The 14529-nt window shown below is 38.0% G+C and overlaps 1 protein-coding gene across 2 annotated transcripts in view; it reads right to left on the reverse strand.

Moving 5' to 3' along the window:
- Positions 1-1055: 1055 nt before the first annotated feature.
- The window catches only part of KIAA1143 (KIAA1143 ortholog), a 13790-nt gene continuing 316 nt past the window's right edge, over positions 1056-14529 (reverse strand). The window contains exons 2-5 of one of the 2 annotated variants that reach the window (XM_019474896.1): positions 13645-13651; positions 13232-13244; positions 13001-13158; positions 3784-5805 (exon numbers count right to left, since the gene is read on the reverse strand). In XM_019474896.1, coding sequence (XP_019330441.1) covers positions 5594-5805; positions 13001-13158; positions 13232-13244; positions 13645-13651 — 390 coding nt within the window. In that variant the 3' untranslated portion in view covers positions 3784-5593. Of the gene's footprint in view, positions 1477-2380; positions 5806-13000; positions 13165-13231; positions 13245-13644; positions 13652-14529 lie in introns of those variants that run through there. The other variant, XR_002086347.1, reaches the window with a different exon arrangement.

Genomic DNA, 14529 nt, shown 5'->3' on the forward strand with positions numbered 1-14529 from the left:
CAGCCTGCTGTTAACCATTTTCCTCATAGTTTTATAATCTGCCCTTTTAAAGTTCGTTGTTACTATGTTGTCCCTAAGGGAACAACTCTTTTATGATATCAAAACTAAAAGTGTGCAGTGATCACCGTTACCCCACGGAGGCTTGACAACACCTTCCTCTAATAACTTCTGCCTATTACAAGGTAGCTCCCTCTTGCCCATGGCCTTAATTAATCAGGCATCGCACTGAGGACTGCCACAGGAGTCAAGGAAAAGGAATCCTTTGCCATATGGATTGGAATAGCACCAAAGCCACTTTACATCTCCTGATAGAGGAAAAACTGCTTTTGCCAGCTGTTGCTTTACCTCCAACAAAAAATAAGAAGTGATAGTGGGGTAAACACCGTAGAATTCAATCTTCTGTAATTTTCCTGACTGGTCCCATCCGTTTTCCCCAGGAGGAAGTTACTTCCCAGGGGCTGGCTCTGAGATTCTATAGGTTCTCAAAATCTTGAGGAAGTCTACAGGAGGTTGCAGTCACTCATGTAAAATCCTGTGGTGTTTCTCCCCTGGTTTTAATGGTTACCCTTGTGACTGCTGCCTCTGGAATGCTCTCAAGGAAGGGGGGCAGAAGGGGGGGGGTGTCCTACAACATGAAAAATCACTTTGCAGATTAACACCTCGCTCTAGGAATGGGAATAAAGGGATGATACTGAAGAGGCAGTTGATACACCAGCCTTTGTTTGCTGAATGCACAAAGGATTGATTTATGGCATCTTGCCACAGTAGAGGGCTATAGGTTATTAACCAACTTCAATGGACAAACACTTGCTGAGCCTGCATATCATACCTCTTGTGCTGTACCAAATGTAATGACTCATCTTCAGACATGTCTGATGTCCTTGAGAATGCAGTTGGCTCTACACAGCCAAGTGAAGCATTACTTAGTTAATACACTACAGCACAAGGGAAACAATCAGCTGAAATGATGACATTGCTACTTCCTGCTTCATTATAAATCTGCAGCTTCCTAACAGGATTATATACTGAAGCACTGTAAAAAAAGACATTAAGTCCTGTGACGAAACTTAAAAAAAGGTGTAATTAAAACAGCTAAATACAGGCTTCTTGCATTCAGTGTCTGCAAAACACAGCCTTTGATCCTCCAAATGATATTTCCTGGAAAAGTGCCGGACATAAAAACTATCAGAATAGAATTCTGACCTTCCTGTTTAGGCCAATGAAATGACCATTTGCAGTCCAACAAATTTGTTTTTATTTGAGAAAAATTAACCTTATCAGACAGGCTAGAAATATAAGCGAGGGTAGGAACTCCTGGACCACCTTCCCACACGTGCATTTTCTTGCTCATTCTGTCCCATGTCTTTGCAATTTCTACCTCAATAATGCAGCATTCTTGATGATTCACCTTGATTCCTAACACCTAGAGAAAGATCCTGTTTCTTCAAAAGAAAGAAAGGTGACAGAGCATCTCACCTTTCCTGATGAGGAATGCTCTCAAGGAAGGGGGGGAGAGGGGGGGGGGTGTCCCACAACATGAAAAATCTCTTTGCAGATTAACACCTCGCTCTAGGAATGGGAATAAAGGGATGATACTGAAGAGGCAGTTGATACACCAGCCTTTGTTTGCTGAATGCACAAAGGATTGATTTATGGCATCTTGCCACAGTAGAGGGCTATAGGTTATTAACCAACTTCAATGGACAAACACTTGCTGAGCCTGCATATCATACCTCTTGTGCTGTACCAAATGTAATGACTCATCTTCAGACATGTCTGATGTCCTTGAGAATGCAGTTGGCTCTACACAGCCAAGTGAAGCATTACTTAGTTAATACACTACAGCACAAGGGAAACAATCAGCTGAAATGATGACATTGCTACTTCCTGCTTCATTATAAATCTGCAGCTTCCTAACAGGATTATATACTGAAGCACTGTAAAAAAAGACATTAAGTCCTGTGACGAAACTTAAAAAAAGGTGTAATTAAAACAGCTAAATACAGGCTTCTTGCATTCAGTGTCTGCAAAACACAGCCTTTGATCCTCCAAATGATATTTCCTGGAAAAGTGCCGGACATAAAAACTATCAGAATAGAATTCTGACCTTCCTGTTTAGGCCAATGAAATGACCATTTGCAGTCCAACAAATTTGTTTTTATTTGAGAAAAATTAACCTTATCAGACAGGCTAGAAATATAAGCGAGGGTAGGAACTCCTGGACCACCTTCCCACACGTGCATTTTCTTGCTCATTCTGTCCCATGTCTTTGCAATTTCTACCTCAATAATGCAGCATTCTTGATGATTCACCTTGATTCCTAACACCTAGAGAAAGATCCTGTTTCTTCAAAAGAAAGAAAGGTGACAGAGCATCTCACCTTTCCTGATGACATCCAAGCACCTTTGCAACATAAAAAGCCTCCACCATAAGCAACCATTGCTGCAATGCTACTACAGTTCACCAGGTTTGTTCTGGCTTATTGCTCAGCTAAGAAGAGCGAGAACTACCACCACCATCAATAAATGTTTTGGAGTCTTAATGAACTGGGAAATGTCAAAGATTGTATTAATAAAAACTGTACAAGATTCCCATATTAGGTAACAGGCCACAGCTACTTTCACCTTGCTCCTCCACAGCGCTTCTCTCATGCTTAGCTGAGCAAACACCACAAGAAAAAAAAAAAGATACATATACATTTCCCAATACAGGAGGGGAAAAGGAGTGGGGATGGGGGCAAGGAAGAGAGAGAGAAAGAAAAAGCCAGGAAAATTGTCCATTCCAGTCCTAGCCCCATGTTCCATGTGCTCACTTTGGCTTCCCCTGTATTAGAAAGTTCTTGAGATTATTTTTCCATGACCCATTGCTTAAGGCAGGTCATTGCTTAAGACAGTTTCACATTTCTTTCCTAAATGAACAAGTAATTGTTCTCTTTAGTCACAGGTTTCATAGGGAGTTGATGGCATGTGTAATTTTCCTGGTGTGTCACATTAGGAACACTGAATTTTCACATGACTACTTGACTAAAATGCTTTTGTGCATCACTCACACCTCTTAATAAATATATCCAATTAGTTATTGTTAAGTGAACTGGGAGTGAAATACAATGAATACAAAGGTCTCCTCCTGGTCAGAGCACTACAAATCAAAGTCACAATAAAGGAAAGAAACTGGGTTTCTGTATCCACCTTTCTTTCCCCTAGTGTGTTGCCTGAAGAACAACATGCCTTTCATTATCTTATCTCCAAGTAAACCCAATTAATTTATTTGCATTCCAGACATCTGTCATGAAGTTGTAGGGCAAGGAGCATGATTAAGCAAAAGTACTGCACCCAATGTTTTGAGGTAACCCTCTTTTTACTGGACTTCAGTCTCACAAGTCTTTCACTAGAAATAGTATTTTTTGTTTAAATGCAATTACTAACCAGATTCAAACAAGACCTCAATCTTATTTTGAACATGCCAAATCAACTGCATATTTGGGAGGCCCCCTCTAATTTTAAGGTAAATCCAAATTCCCTCTGATCCTTGGCAAGCATTTCTCTCTTGATAGCCATGTCTCCTAAACTGCCTCACAGCTAAAGTGAAAAGCTTTCAGGCTGTGCAAGAAAAACGTAAGCAAATATATTTTTGTGCTGACAAACAGAACCAGAAAAGTTTAAGTAAGCAGTCAATGGTTAATTCATTCTTTCAAATGAGTCTCAGCAAGTCAGAGTGTTTACTCAGTTGTTGAAATATGCCCAAATATTCCTTCAGTATACCATAATGCTACAAGATTTCTCATGGGTGTATATACATATTTTTTAATGGATTCAAACAAGTTTTAAGTATACAAAATAAATGGAACGATTAATCCCTGGGAACATTTGATTCTGTATTTCTTCTTCCTACATTTGATTTTCTTTTTTATATATGCAGAATACAGACAAATGATGTATTTACAAATGTAACATGTCCTCACAGGAATAATCAGGCTGTCACACTGCACCTCTCTGGCAGTTCTAATATCAGACCAGTGCTACAACATGACTTTAATATCCATTTGTAGGTCTGATTTTAATTTTCTGAAAGGACAACAGATCTATTCATTTTCAAAATCAGGGTAACATGCACTCACATAATTAGTGTGAAATAGTATGCAGACTTGCATCTGATCTTATGCTGCAGGAAGTTGGTATGTATGGAGACAGGTAGCAGTCATAAGAGGCTTCATCATCAGGTGACAAAAAAATCCCATTTTATGCACTGAAATTTTCATTAAAATATCTTTGGACCATTTACAGAAAACATAATTTATTGTTTAATACCAGATTAACAAACTAAAACCAGCTGTTTCACACAGCAACTTCAAATTTGCTCCTCAATGAAGCTTTACAGCCCAAGTAATTTTGAATGTCCTGTCACGCAGCAGCAGAACTGGTTTCATTGCCTTGTACCCTGTAATTCTGCAGCAGTCTCAGGTCTTGTTTAAGTATGGTTACAGAATACACCACACTTCCAAATAATTTCAAAGTCACTAGTCCCATTTCCACCACCTTGTTCTCCCCAATTCCATCATCTCTCAGTGTTATTTTGAATTTCAGCACATCCTGTTACATAAATGGTACAGAAATGGTCACTTTCAGTGTACTGTGCATGGGCAACTGAAAAATTTTAAAACTGTCTATCACAGCTATAACATTTCTTGACTTAAATTTCCTGTTTACAATGTCCTACTTGAAGAAAACCGAAATAATGCTTTTCCACAGCTTAAAGATGAAATACATTTTTTTAAATAAGCTGTTTGAGATCCCAAATAATTATGAACACACATGTAGCCAACTGGAACAAATATACTTAAAAGAACTCCCACCACCAAACCAGTGAGCCCATCAGTGTGATAACCAAAGTGCACAATCTCCAAGGGTTTAGGCATCTTTCTTTTGCATTAATTGATACCATCAACTACAATCAAAATTTTCGTATCTTGCTAGCACAATCAATCCAAATGAATGTGATGCTTCTTAGACTGCATTCACCAAAGACAGGATTAAGGCTACATGATTTTAGCAACTGCAGGCTCACTTACTGCAAGGGCTCTGCAAAGAGCTAATCTGCCAAACCACACATGCAAAAGTTAGTGCAAACTTTTGTTAAGCTATGAGACAGAAAAGTTCAGTCTCTGTTCCACAGCAACGAAGTCTCTCTCTTTTGAATGTCAAGTCAACAATAACAGGTAAAAAACACACAACTGTCAACTAAGGTCAGTAAATAGAGAGGAAATGCATTTTTAGTAATGGAGGACATTTTAAAATGTATTGATTGAAAATTATATAAGCTGGATACGTACAGGTATATTTTGCTACTCGTTTGTGACCTCAAATAGCTTTTACATACATGGTTAAATTCTCTTAAAATAAAGACATGACATACTGTTCATACAGTTCCATCTGAACAGCAAAGACTTAGCTCTTGCTAGTTTTATACTATGTTTCTCTAGTTGGACTATAACGAAGTAAGAGAAGACTCAGATACCATACTTCAATTTCTAAGAAAACACTCAATCTTACTCAGATCCCTAGAAGGGTAAGTAAAATACAAAAAAATACAACTCCTAATCATCATTTTCCTCATCATCAAACGAGAGGAGACTGCTATTTTTTATTTGCTTAGCTGTACTCTGAAGAGTAGTTGCTTCTCTCTTCGTTTTCTTTGCCTCTTTCATCTTCTTACTTGAACTTACATTGAAGTCCAAAAACTTCTCTGATGAACGTTTGGCTGGTTTCCTGAACATAATTTTTCCATCAGCAGGTTCTGATTCACCATCTATAACAAAGAGAGTAAAATCAGAACTCATCTGCACATGTTCACACACACATACAGACCTTCACCATTATCTTTTCTTTTTCCCCAGGACCAAGATCAGCGAGACCTCTGATAGAATACAACAATCATGAAAATGTATTTTTTGGCCACAAAGTCTGTATCAATGAATGTCCTTCATGCACACACATCTGCTCCATGGAAACCAGCCCTTGAAGACAGTTCTCCTTGCTGGAAACCAGCCCTTGAAGACAGTTCTCCTGCATTTCCTATTAGAAATGGTTCTCATTAACCAGAGCTTTAACTTTTAGAAGAGACTGTGAGCAGTAGAGCTTTTCCCACGCAATCCAGCCACATATCCTTATTGAAATGGAGAGGACAACTTCATCGGATCTTCTAATTCCACTTCACTATTTGTAAAATCCATGACAACAAATGCACTTATTTCAGAATTATGGTATCACTTTAAAGATCAAAATGGCACATATACAAGACAAAGCTTTTCTTTTTCTTCTAATATACCCTGTCCTGCTGAGACAGCTAAAAAGATTACATGGTCATAAACCTGCCTTTTATTATCATATAGGATGAAAGTTTTAGGGTTTCTTTGGATCTGCAAAATCACCAAAATATTTCAACTGACTAATTCTGCTCCTCTGCATGTACTAGAGCAAATAAAATTTTTAAAAACAAGGGAAGTCCCTTCCAGGATTATCAGGCAGAGGAGGAAAGCTACTGCACAAGTAACAGCATCAAGGCAATATTTCTGGAAAAAAAAGTGGAATTGTAAAGTCATGAATCAGACACAAAGGCTCATGCTGCAGTAGTTTGCAATTTTTATAATGTATATGTGACAGGATGTTAAAGAATCATAGGTTATGTGCAAGATATTTTCCCTAAAGTACTTTTGTGAAATTCATTATTCAACAGAAATTTCCTAACAATATTCATGTGTTTAACAAGATTATGTGCTATTTAATTATAAGCAATAGATATCTTTTGTCTTTAGCATGAATTCTTTCCTCAATCCCTAAGCATTATGGCAGAAGACTTAACATTTTGGTGTTGTCATGCATAGCACTGGCTGAAACACTCTTCAGTGCATACTCCAAACAATACAACTATTAAATCTGGTGCCTTAAGGGTTGTGTGGTACAAATTAAGACTATCAACCTCATTAGGAAACTTCACTTATAATTCCTTTCACAGACCCTTTTTAAGAAGAAACTAGCCTGAAAAACTAAGCACCAATTCTGTCAGTGACTTCTACAGAATGCACGCTTCTGCAGTAGTTTATGAGAGAATACTACTATGCAGAAAATAACTAATCAGGTTTTGGGAAAATATTTCAGTACTGGTGCATTAGAAAAGCATTATAGTTACACGGAATTACCAGCAATAATAAACTGTAGATATAAGCATAGTTGTCAATGGATCTGTTGTGAATTCTGCATGGAAAGCTTAGATGTTTAGATGCTGTACATGGGATAGAGAAGTTTAGGAAGTGCCTACGGTAAATTCTGGCAGAGAAAAATAACTATTTCTGAAAACATATCACACCCAACCAATTAAAATGCATTATGTACCATTTTTCCCAGAAGCTGGATTAAAAATTCCAAATCCAAAATATTTTTCCACATAACTGCCTCCATTTTTGGGCTCTGAAGTGAAATATAAAATAATTCCCCTTACTAATTGTTGGTTAACTACAGTGTTTATTTGGAAAACCAGATCTTCTAACTTAAACAAGATCCGAGGCATATGATATAAGCCAAATTCTGGAAAAAAAAAATGCATCTTTAAGAAAAATTTCACTTATAAGCAGACCCAACTGTCTATATACTTGAGCCAGTCAGCACACAGACTGTATACAGTACCAGTACAGCTGTGGAAATAGGACTTCTAAGCAACCAGCTACTGCAGAAGCATGAGGAGCATCAAAAAACCTCATTGGACACTCTTTTAAAGAGCAATTACTACCTTTTCATAGAATGGTAAATTGAGTAAACCAAACCCCTAAAAACCTAACAAAAGCATATCTACAAAAAAAATCAGATAAACAACTATTTACTCATACTCCATGTAAAAATGGGAGTCAGAAATTTCAATTTTACCCCCAAGTCTCCTGCTACCCACATTGTGAACGGCACAAAATCATTTCATCTTGTCTACCAGATAGAGAAACTGATAGGTATCTTTGCAATATGAATTTAAACTCTTAATAAGCACAGTGTATAAACAGAGCAAAGCTCAAAAACTCCACCAAAATGGTAACTAGCTTAGCTCTGACCTCCAGGGCCTCAATACTATTTGCAGATCATTCTGCATCAAAGGAAGGGATTTTAACTCTTGGCCTGGTTAAACACTGTCAAAATTTCATTATATGCTCAAGGACATTCCTTTCAGCAGGAAGCCCAGGCCAACTTCAGAGAGCTATGATGTGTTGGCAGTGCTTGACAAAGAATGAAGCAGATGAAGAAACACAGCAGGCCTAGCCTTACCTAAGCAACTTGTAGAAAGAGGGAGAACAGACAGACTATGCTTTTTGAAAGAATTTGTGTTGATTTGTTAAGATTGTCTTTTCCAGCTGGTAAAAGCTTCACCTCATCCTTTCTAATTTTACCATACTTTTAACGTGTCAGCTGTCTTTTTTGTTTTTATCGATGACCTCCAAAAACTGACTTGTATTAAGCAATGCAAAGAAGAGATTGAAGAAACAATCTCAGTGTTGGTAGTTTTTAAAACAGAGCCCTGATAAAAGACTGTATCAGAATTACAAATTATGGAAAGCAGGATTTCTGATAAACACACTGAAACACATAAAGTAAAACACAACCGGCATAAAAGCATTACAGGAGAAATAATAAAATCCACTCCTGATAAGAGAGTCAAAAAACTACACTAGCAGTTCGAATTCTGACTGTTCTTAGTCATTGCTGCTTTTACCTGGATCACCAACCTTCACACTGGTTGACTAAGAGGGGCACAATCAGACACTGAGCTGAAAACTCACTTCACAAGTGACATCAATTTAAGAAGCCACAAGTGTAGAAATTTTTCTCTTCTCTTTTAATTGCAAGTTATGTATTACAAGAGAAGTAGAAATGAGGGTCTGAAAAAGAAACACTGCTCTTCAGTTTACCATATTTTTTATTTAGTAGTCATTTGTGTAGTTAGCAGCACCATTTTTCAGCAGTTTCTGTCCACACGGGTCAATGAGGCAACAACAGGAAACAAACTCCACTAAACTGGCAGGAACAACAGAAGGAGCAGCACAAACAATATTTCAAGATCTATGTCTATTCAATGATAAAGGTTGGAAAAAATTTAAGATAACCTGGCAAATTTCTTAATGGTTTCTAAGGTTAGAAGTTCAGGTCAGCTGTTTCAGATGCTCCTTCTAGTGCTTTCTGGACACCCATCTCTATGCATGCCTTTGGAAGCATTTACCACAGGAATTCCGCACACTGGTATCATGAAGATAAAAAGGCCAGTCTTGCTCAGATATTTAGTCTCAATCATTTACAAGGACACTTGGGAAAGTTTTTGTTACTTAAATACTGTACAATTGGCTTTGATTTAGATTCCTGCTGTTCACATGACGTAGAGCAGCATGAACTCTGTGATATGTATCTGATATAACAGCTGCTTAAGCTAAGGAAAGAGCTCTGATACCCAAGACAGCGTGGACTGTATTCTCCTTGCCTCTCCCCTCTCTTGTTCTCCCCCAATCCCAGCATATAGAATGAGACAAGAATAATATTAAAAGACTTTGAATGAGTAAGGACATCTTCTGCCAAATTTGGTCATCTGCATGTATCAGTGTCCCAGAGGCCAGATGAACTAGAAAAGCAGTAGAAAAATAAATTCCATAGACTATAATGAATGTTGGGATAAAGTATCTTGCAGTAATTGCTGTCTTTTGTGCAAATTTAATTTCTCATAAGACCATTTTTCTTTGTCTCTGAACCAACAGTAACGATTTATAAAATGCTGCATAAAAATATTAAGCAAAATTACTGTTGATAAACAAATGACTTCTTTTTAAAAAGCCTCTAAGTCAGTCTTCCATGGAGAAAAATATTTCAATACAGAAGGGCGTTTTCTCATATAGGAAAGGTTCAGTCTTAAATAAAAAAAGTTCCCTGTGACTATACTTGCAAAAGCCAATGTACAAGCTTCACTAAATTTTGTTCTGCCTTAGGAGGCAACTAAGTGCACCTAGGATGTTAATCAGCTGTTTTTGCCAAATTAATGCAAAAGTGCTACTCATCTATAAAAGAAAATGCAAGTCACAGGAACTGCTGGTGCCTGAAATAAAAAAAAGTGTAGCAGTGTCAAACTGGTTATAGAAGCAAATGAAGGAGAAAGGATGTAAATGAGATATGGAAGATCCGAGAACAATATCCCAAACCAAAGCCTGAAGACAAGGACCTTCAAATGAAGACAATCCCTACAGATACAAAAGAGGAGAGGGCAGAACCTCCAAACTGAGTACTTTCCATGTTTTGAAAAACTAACAGTTTCTTTCCACAACAGATAGTTAGCAGCACATTACTTATGATCTATCAAAGTGCCTCGGCATTGATGCATGGTGGAAAGGAAGATTATCAGTTGGAAAATTTACTTCCCTGCTACCTTTTCAGCTTCACGTAATTTCACTACTGATCTGATTTGGGGCAATATATTATAGGCTAGTACCCCTTAAATTAATTTCACTTTCAACTCTGGGATAAAAATAAAAGCAATGAGAAGTGTAATCAAATCATGCAGCATCAAACCTTCTTTATACTTCCCATTTTGAATCAATTCCCAAATTGAATCAACAATTATCCAAAAAAGGAAAAGAAATTAACACATTATTCAAAACTCTCTTTATTAAACTGGAAGTAACCAGCTGTCTAAATACCTGCCTCTGACTAGAAATCAGAATTTAAATCTAGAGGTCAGACTGACAGTGCAAAGACAGACAAAGATTCAAAAAAGCCTTCAGCAAGCTGTAGCACAGTCATCCACACCTTCATTAAAAATTTCACACCGGCTCCTCTCCATAGCAGAGGAACATAGTAGCACTTACCCTGTTTATTCCCGTAAGCCAAAAAAAGGAAAAGGAGGCCAAGACCTCATATTAAAAGCAAAGGCAGATGAACAAATAGTAACACAATAATGTAGAACAGAGGGCAGCAGTCCGCAGAGCATAGTAATTTCAACACTCCTGCTACATAGTACTGTGGGTTTTTCTCCTCCAAATGCAAGTTATTACTGAAGGGCTGAAGGGGTAATAAGCAGAGGTGCCAAAGCCCTACAGGGACTCAATACTACCATCCTCACTACATACAATTATGTCTTAGGAATGTCTTTTTCCACTAAAGAAGTTCAGTTACTCTATTCACATACACTTCCGTTTCATACTGTGTATTCAACTTGGTAGCTCTTTTGGACTTTTTTCCCCAGCATGGACTCCACCTCAGTAGATTCTCATGGATAACTACTTCTTGTTGCCTAGCCTTACAAAATCATTTTTCCTCCTACTGTGATCATTCAAAATTCAAGTTGCTTATATGAAAAGGAAACCAATGCTTAGAAAGAATCATGCCATTTCTTTCCAATCGGTTGAAATTTCTCCCAATACTAGGAGGATGATCCCACTTTTGAAAAGAAATCATGTGACAACTTTACAAACTGCAGCACCAAGCACATGCATTACACTTCAATAATAAGAGACCAGGAAGTAAGCTGGAAGCTGAATACATTTTCTCAGAGTTCAAATTACATAAACACAGCCCTCAGTCCACCACCTGGTTACACCTTACGTATACACATCTACACGCAGAAACAAATCAGAAGTAGCTTTATTTAGTTTCAAGCTAACCTACATTATAAAAAATTAAGAATTTTTCATCAATCTGCTTTTCAAAAATGTAAGATTCTCAATGTATTTTCTCCCACTACTGTTGTTTGACTTCTCCATTTCTACCATTTAAATTTTAACACATACTTCTACATAGGGACAGCACAAACCTGAAATTTTTGAATCCATATGGCAGAAAGACAGAAGCTAAGGATGTCATATTGATAGCCGTGTGCTAGCCCCTCAATCTTCTCTAAAATCAATTTACAGCCTTTGTAAATAGCCACAATGGCTAACCGAGGAAAAGGTCCACAGCTTCTATGAATCACCTTTCTATTTCATACTTGTGAGGTTCCAGTTCTGTATTCTTAATAGTCAAGACATTTCCCACTAGAAACAGTAATATCTACCTTTACTCTGTCACGTCTTCCGTCAGCAAAAAAGAAAAGTAAAGCTACATTTCATCACACCCTGTGTGATGATGGAAGTTTTTGGACTCTCAAAGCATTTATGTCAACCAATACTGACAGAAATTCTTAACGTAACTGTATTCATCAGCTATAGTTTCACACCTTTATTGTCTAACTGCAGTAACCCCTCCCACACCTCTTCCATCATTCCATTCTTGAAAAGCCGGTTAATAACTTGGATAAAACTTTCTAATTCTTCGTAGCAAAGAAACATTTTTTTCTATACCTTGCTGTTTGCTGGCACTATTGTGTCATATTTTCAACTAATCCATTGAGTTTTGCTTAACACATTTGCACGTCACAACACATACTGGGGATGATTTTAAGCAAGTAATAACATGGACCAGTCAGTTAAATGAACACGTTACTGAGCTTACACACCTGCCATTATTTCTACTGAAGCACTAACCTGAGTGTCCCCCTTCTGCCCAGACACTCTCTTTCATGAACTCATACGATTACCTTTAAGACATGCACTCCACCATCAAATTTGGCTGAACTGAGTTCAAAAATTATCACAGATGATGTCAAAAGACTGTGTACTAGGACAATGACACACCATAACAAAACAAAACCCAAAAAAACAAAAAGAAAAAATAAAAAGAAAAGAAAAAATATTTAAGGTGGTATTTGGAGGTAGGATGATGTACAATCAAGAAGCACAGAACTGCAACACTATAAAAAGCCAGACAGCTTGGATATGTACTCAACGACTTCAGATTAGGAATCACAAGTCCAAATTATTTAGCCAAAAAATTCAAAACAACTAATCAAAGGTAGTATTAAAGGGTAGAAAACTGAGCAAATATCAAGCTCCCTTTTATGGGTTCTCTCTCTTTGGCTATACAAAGCAAGAAATTAGTAGTTTGAAATTCACCTGATTCATTTGACTGTAAGGCCTCTTTGAATTGCTGTTTAATTTTCCTTGCTTCTTCCGCAGTCAAGTCCCCTTTTTTCAGTGTTACCACTTGAGGCTGCTCATCTTCGTTGTCACTGCCATTCTCACTATCACCATCTGCAAGTGGAAGCTGCTCTCTCTAGACAGGAGAGAAATAAAAGCAATTCTGATCACCACATTAAATTACAACAGCTAAGGGTGGGCTGGTACTCTTTGGTTTCAACTTCTGCAGTAAGGTTAGTGAGGAGACCTGGCACAGCTCAGTGCCAGGACCTCCCAACACGCTTTGTCCAAATGGCACTCCAATTCTATCACTGAGACATAGCATCCCCTAGAATAAAACAGTATGGGCTCTTTCAATTAAAGACCAAAACAGTAGGAACTTACAAGGTAAGAAATTCATTCCTTTTGTTCATTATCTTTACTGTACAAGCACTGCCTGCCATGCAACACTAAGAAAATCTTAAATGCGTGGGTCCAAATTTGAATCTTCTATGCTATACTCAAAACAGTGCAAAAGGAAAGGGAGTCCACGGTGGCTTTGTTATTAAAGCTGCTTAACCAATCATTGTAAGCATTACTGACACAAGGAAGACCATGTTCCTGTTTCCAATCTCTCAAACTTGTGCTCTGAGACAGAAGAAACATTTGGAATAAAATTTTATATAAATAAACTTGCTGGCATGGAAACCTCAGTGCAACAACATAAAGTTTGGCAATCTTGTGGGAACTGAAAACTTCATCTTATAAGGAAAAGTATAGATAGTATTACCATAATGTATTGAAGTTACCTAGAGGTAGACAAAATGCAGTCTCCCTCAGTTCATACTAAATTTACTGAAGGCATAATTTTATCTCAAATTCCAGCTCGTCACAAATAATGATGGGCCTCTTAAGGTATCCTGTAAAACCTTACAGTTAGCAGGAAACACATGCAAAAGCACACTGGAAACATAGAAAAAAAGAATGCCCTCAGAAAAGGCTGCCTTTTAACAAGCTGGCTCAAACCCTACTGCCCCTGCCCTGCCTTCCTGGCCATCACACCAGAGTTTGTGTCTGCTGACCTGATGTTAAGATGACGTTAACCTCTTTCCAATATATATTTTTTTACTATGCTCTTAAAACTTTTTTTTTTTTTTTTATTCCTGCCTGGGCTTTGTAAGGCCAGTTAAACTTGGGACATCATTGCTGTTTCCCCCGCTGCCCCCACAGACCACTCGGCCACTGACAGGTCGGCACTGGCTGCTCTGCAAAGGGCACCATGATCACCACGGCTACAATTATTAAAAACAGCAACGGGGAGGGGCACTGCATTTTTGTTGTTGTTGCTTTGAATCTCCAACACAAAATCTCCAGCAAAAATAAGTTACAAAGGCAGTTTCAGTTAATCTTAAGCGGGTAACTACTGTTACCCCTTGCCCTACAGGGGCAAAGCCTCCAAGTGCTGCTTCCCCACCGCCTGCGACGGGGCCTCTCCCCCCCCATCTTTTTAAGTAACGGCTGGGGGT

Source organism: Aptenodytes forsteri, unplaced genomic scaffold (assembly GCF_000699145.1).
Source record: "Aptenodytes forsteri isolate BGI_AS27 unplaced genomic scaffold, ASM69914v1 Scaffold426, whole genome shotgun sequence".
In the NCBI taxonomy this organism is placed as follows: Eukaryota; Metazoa; Chordata; class Aves; order Sphenisciformes; family Spheniscidae; genus Aptenodytes; species Aptenodytes forsteri.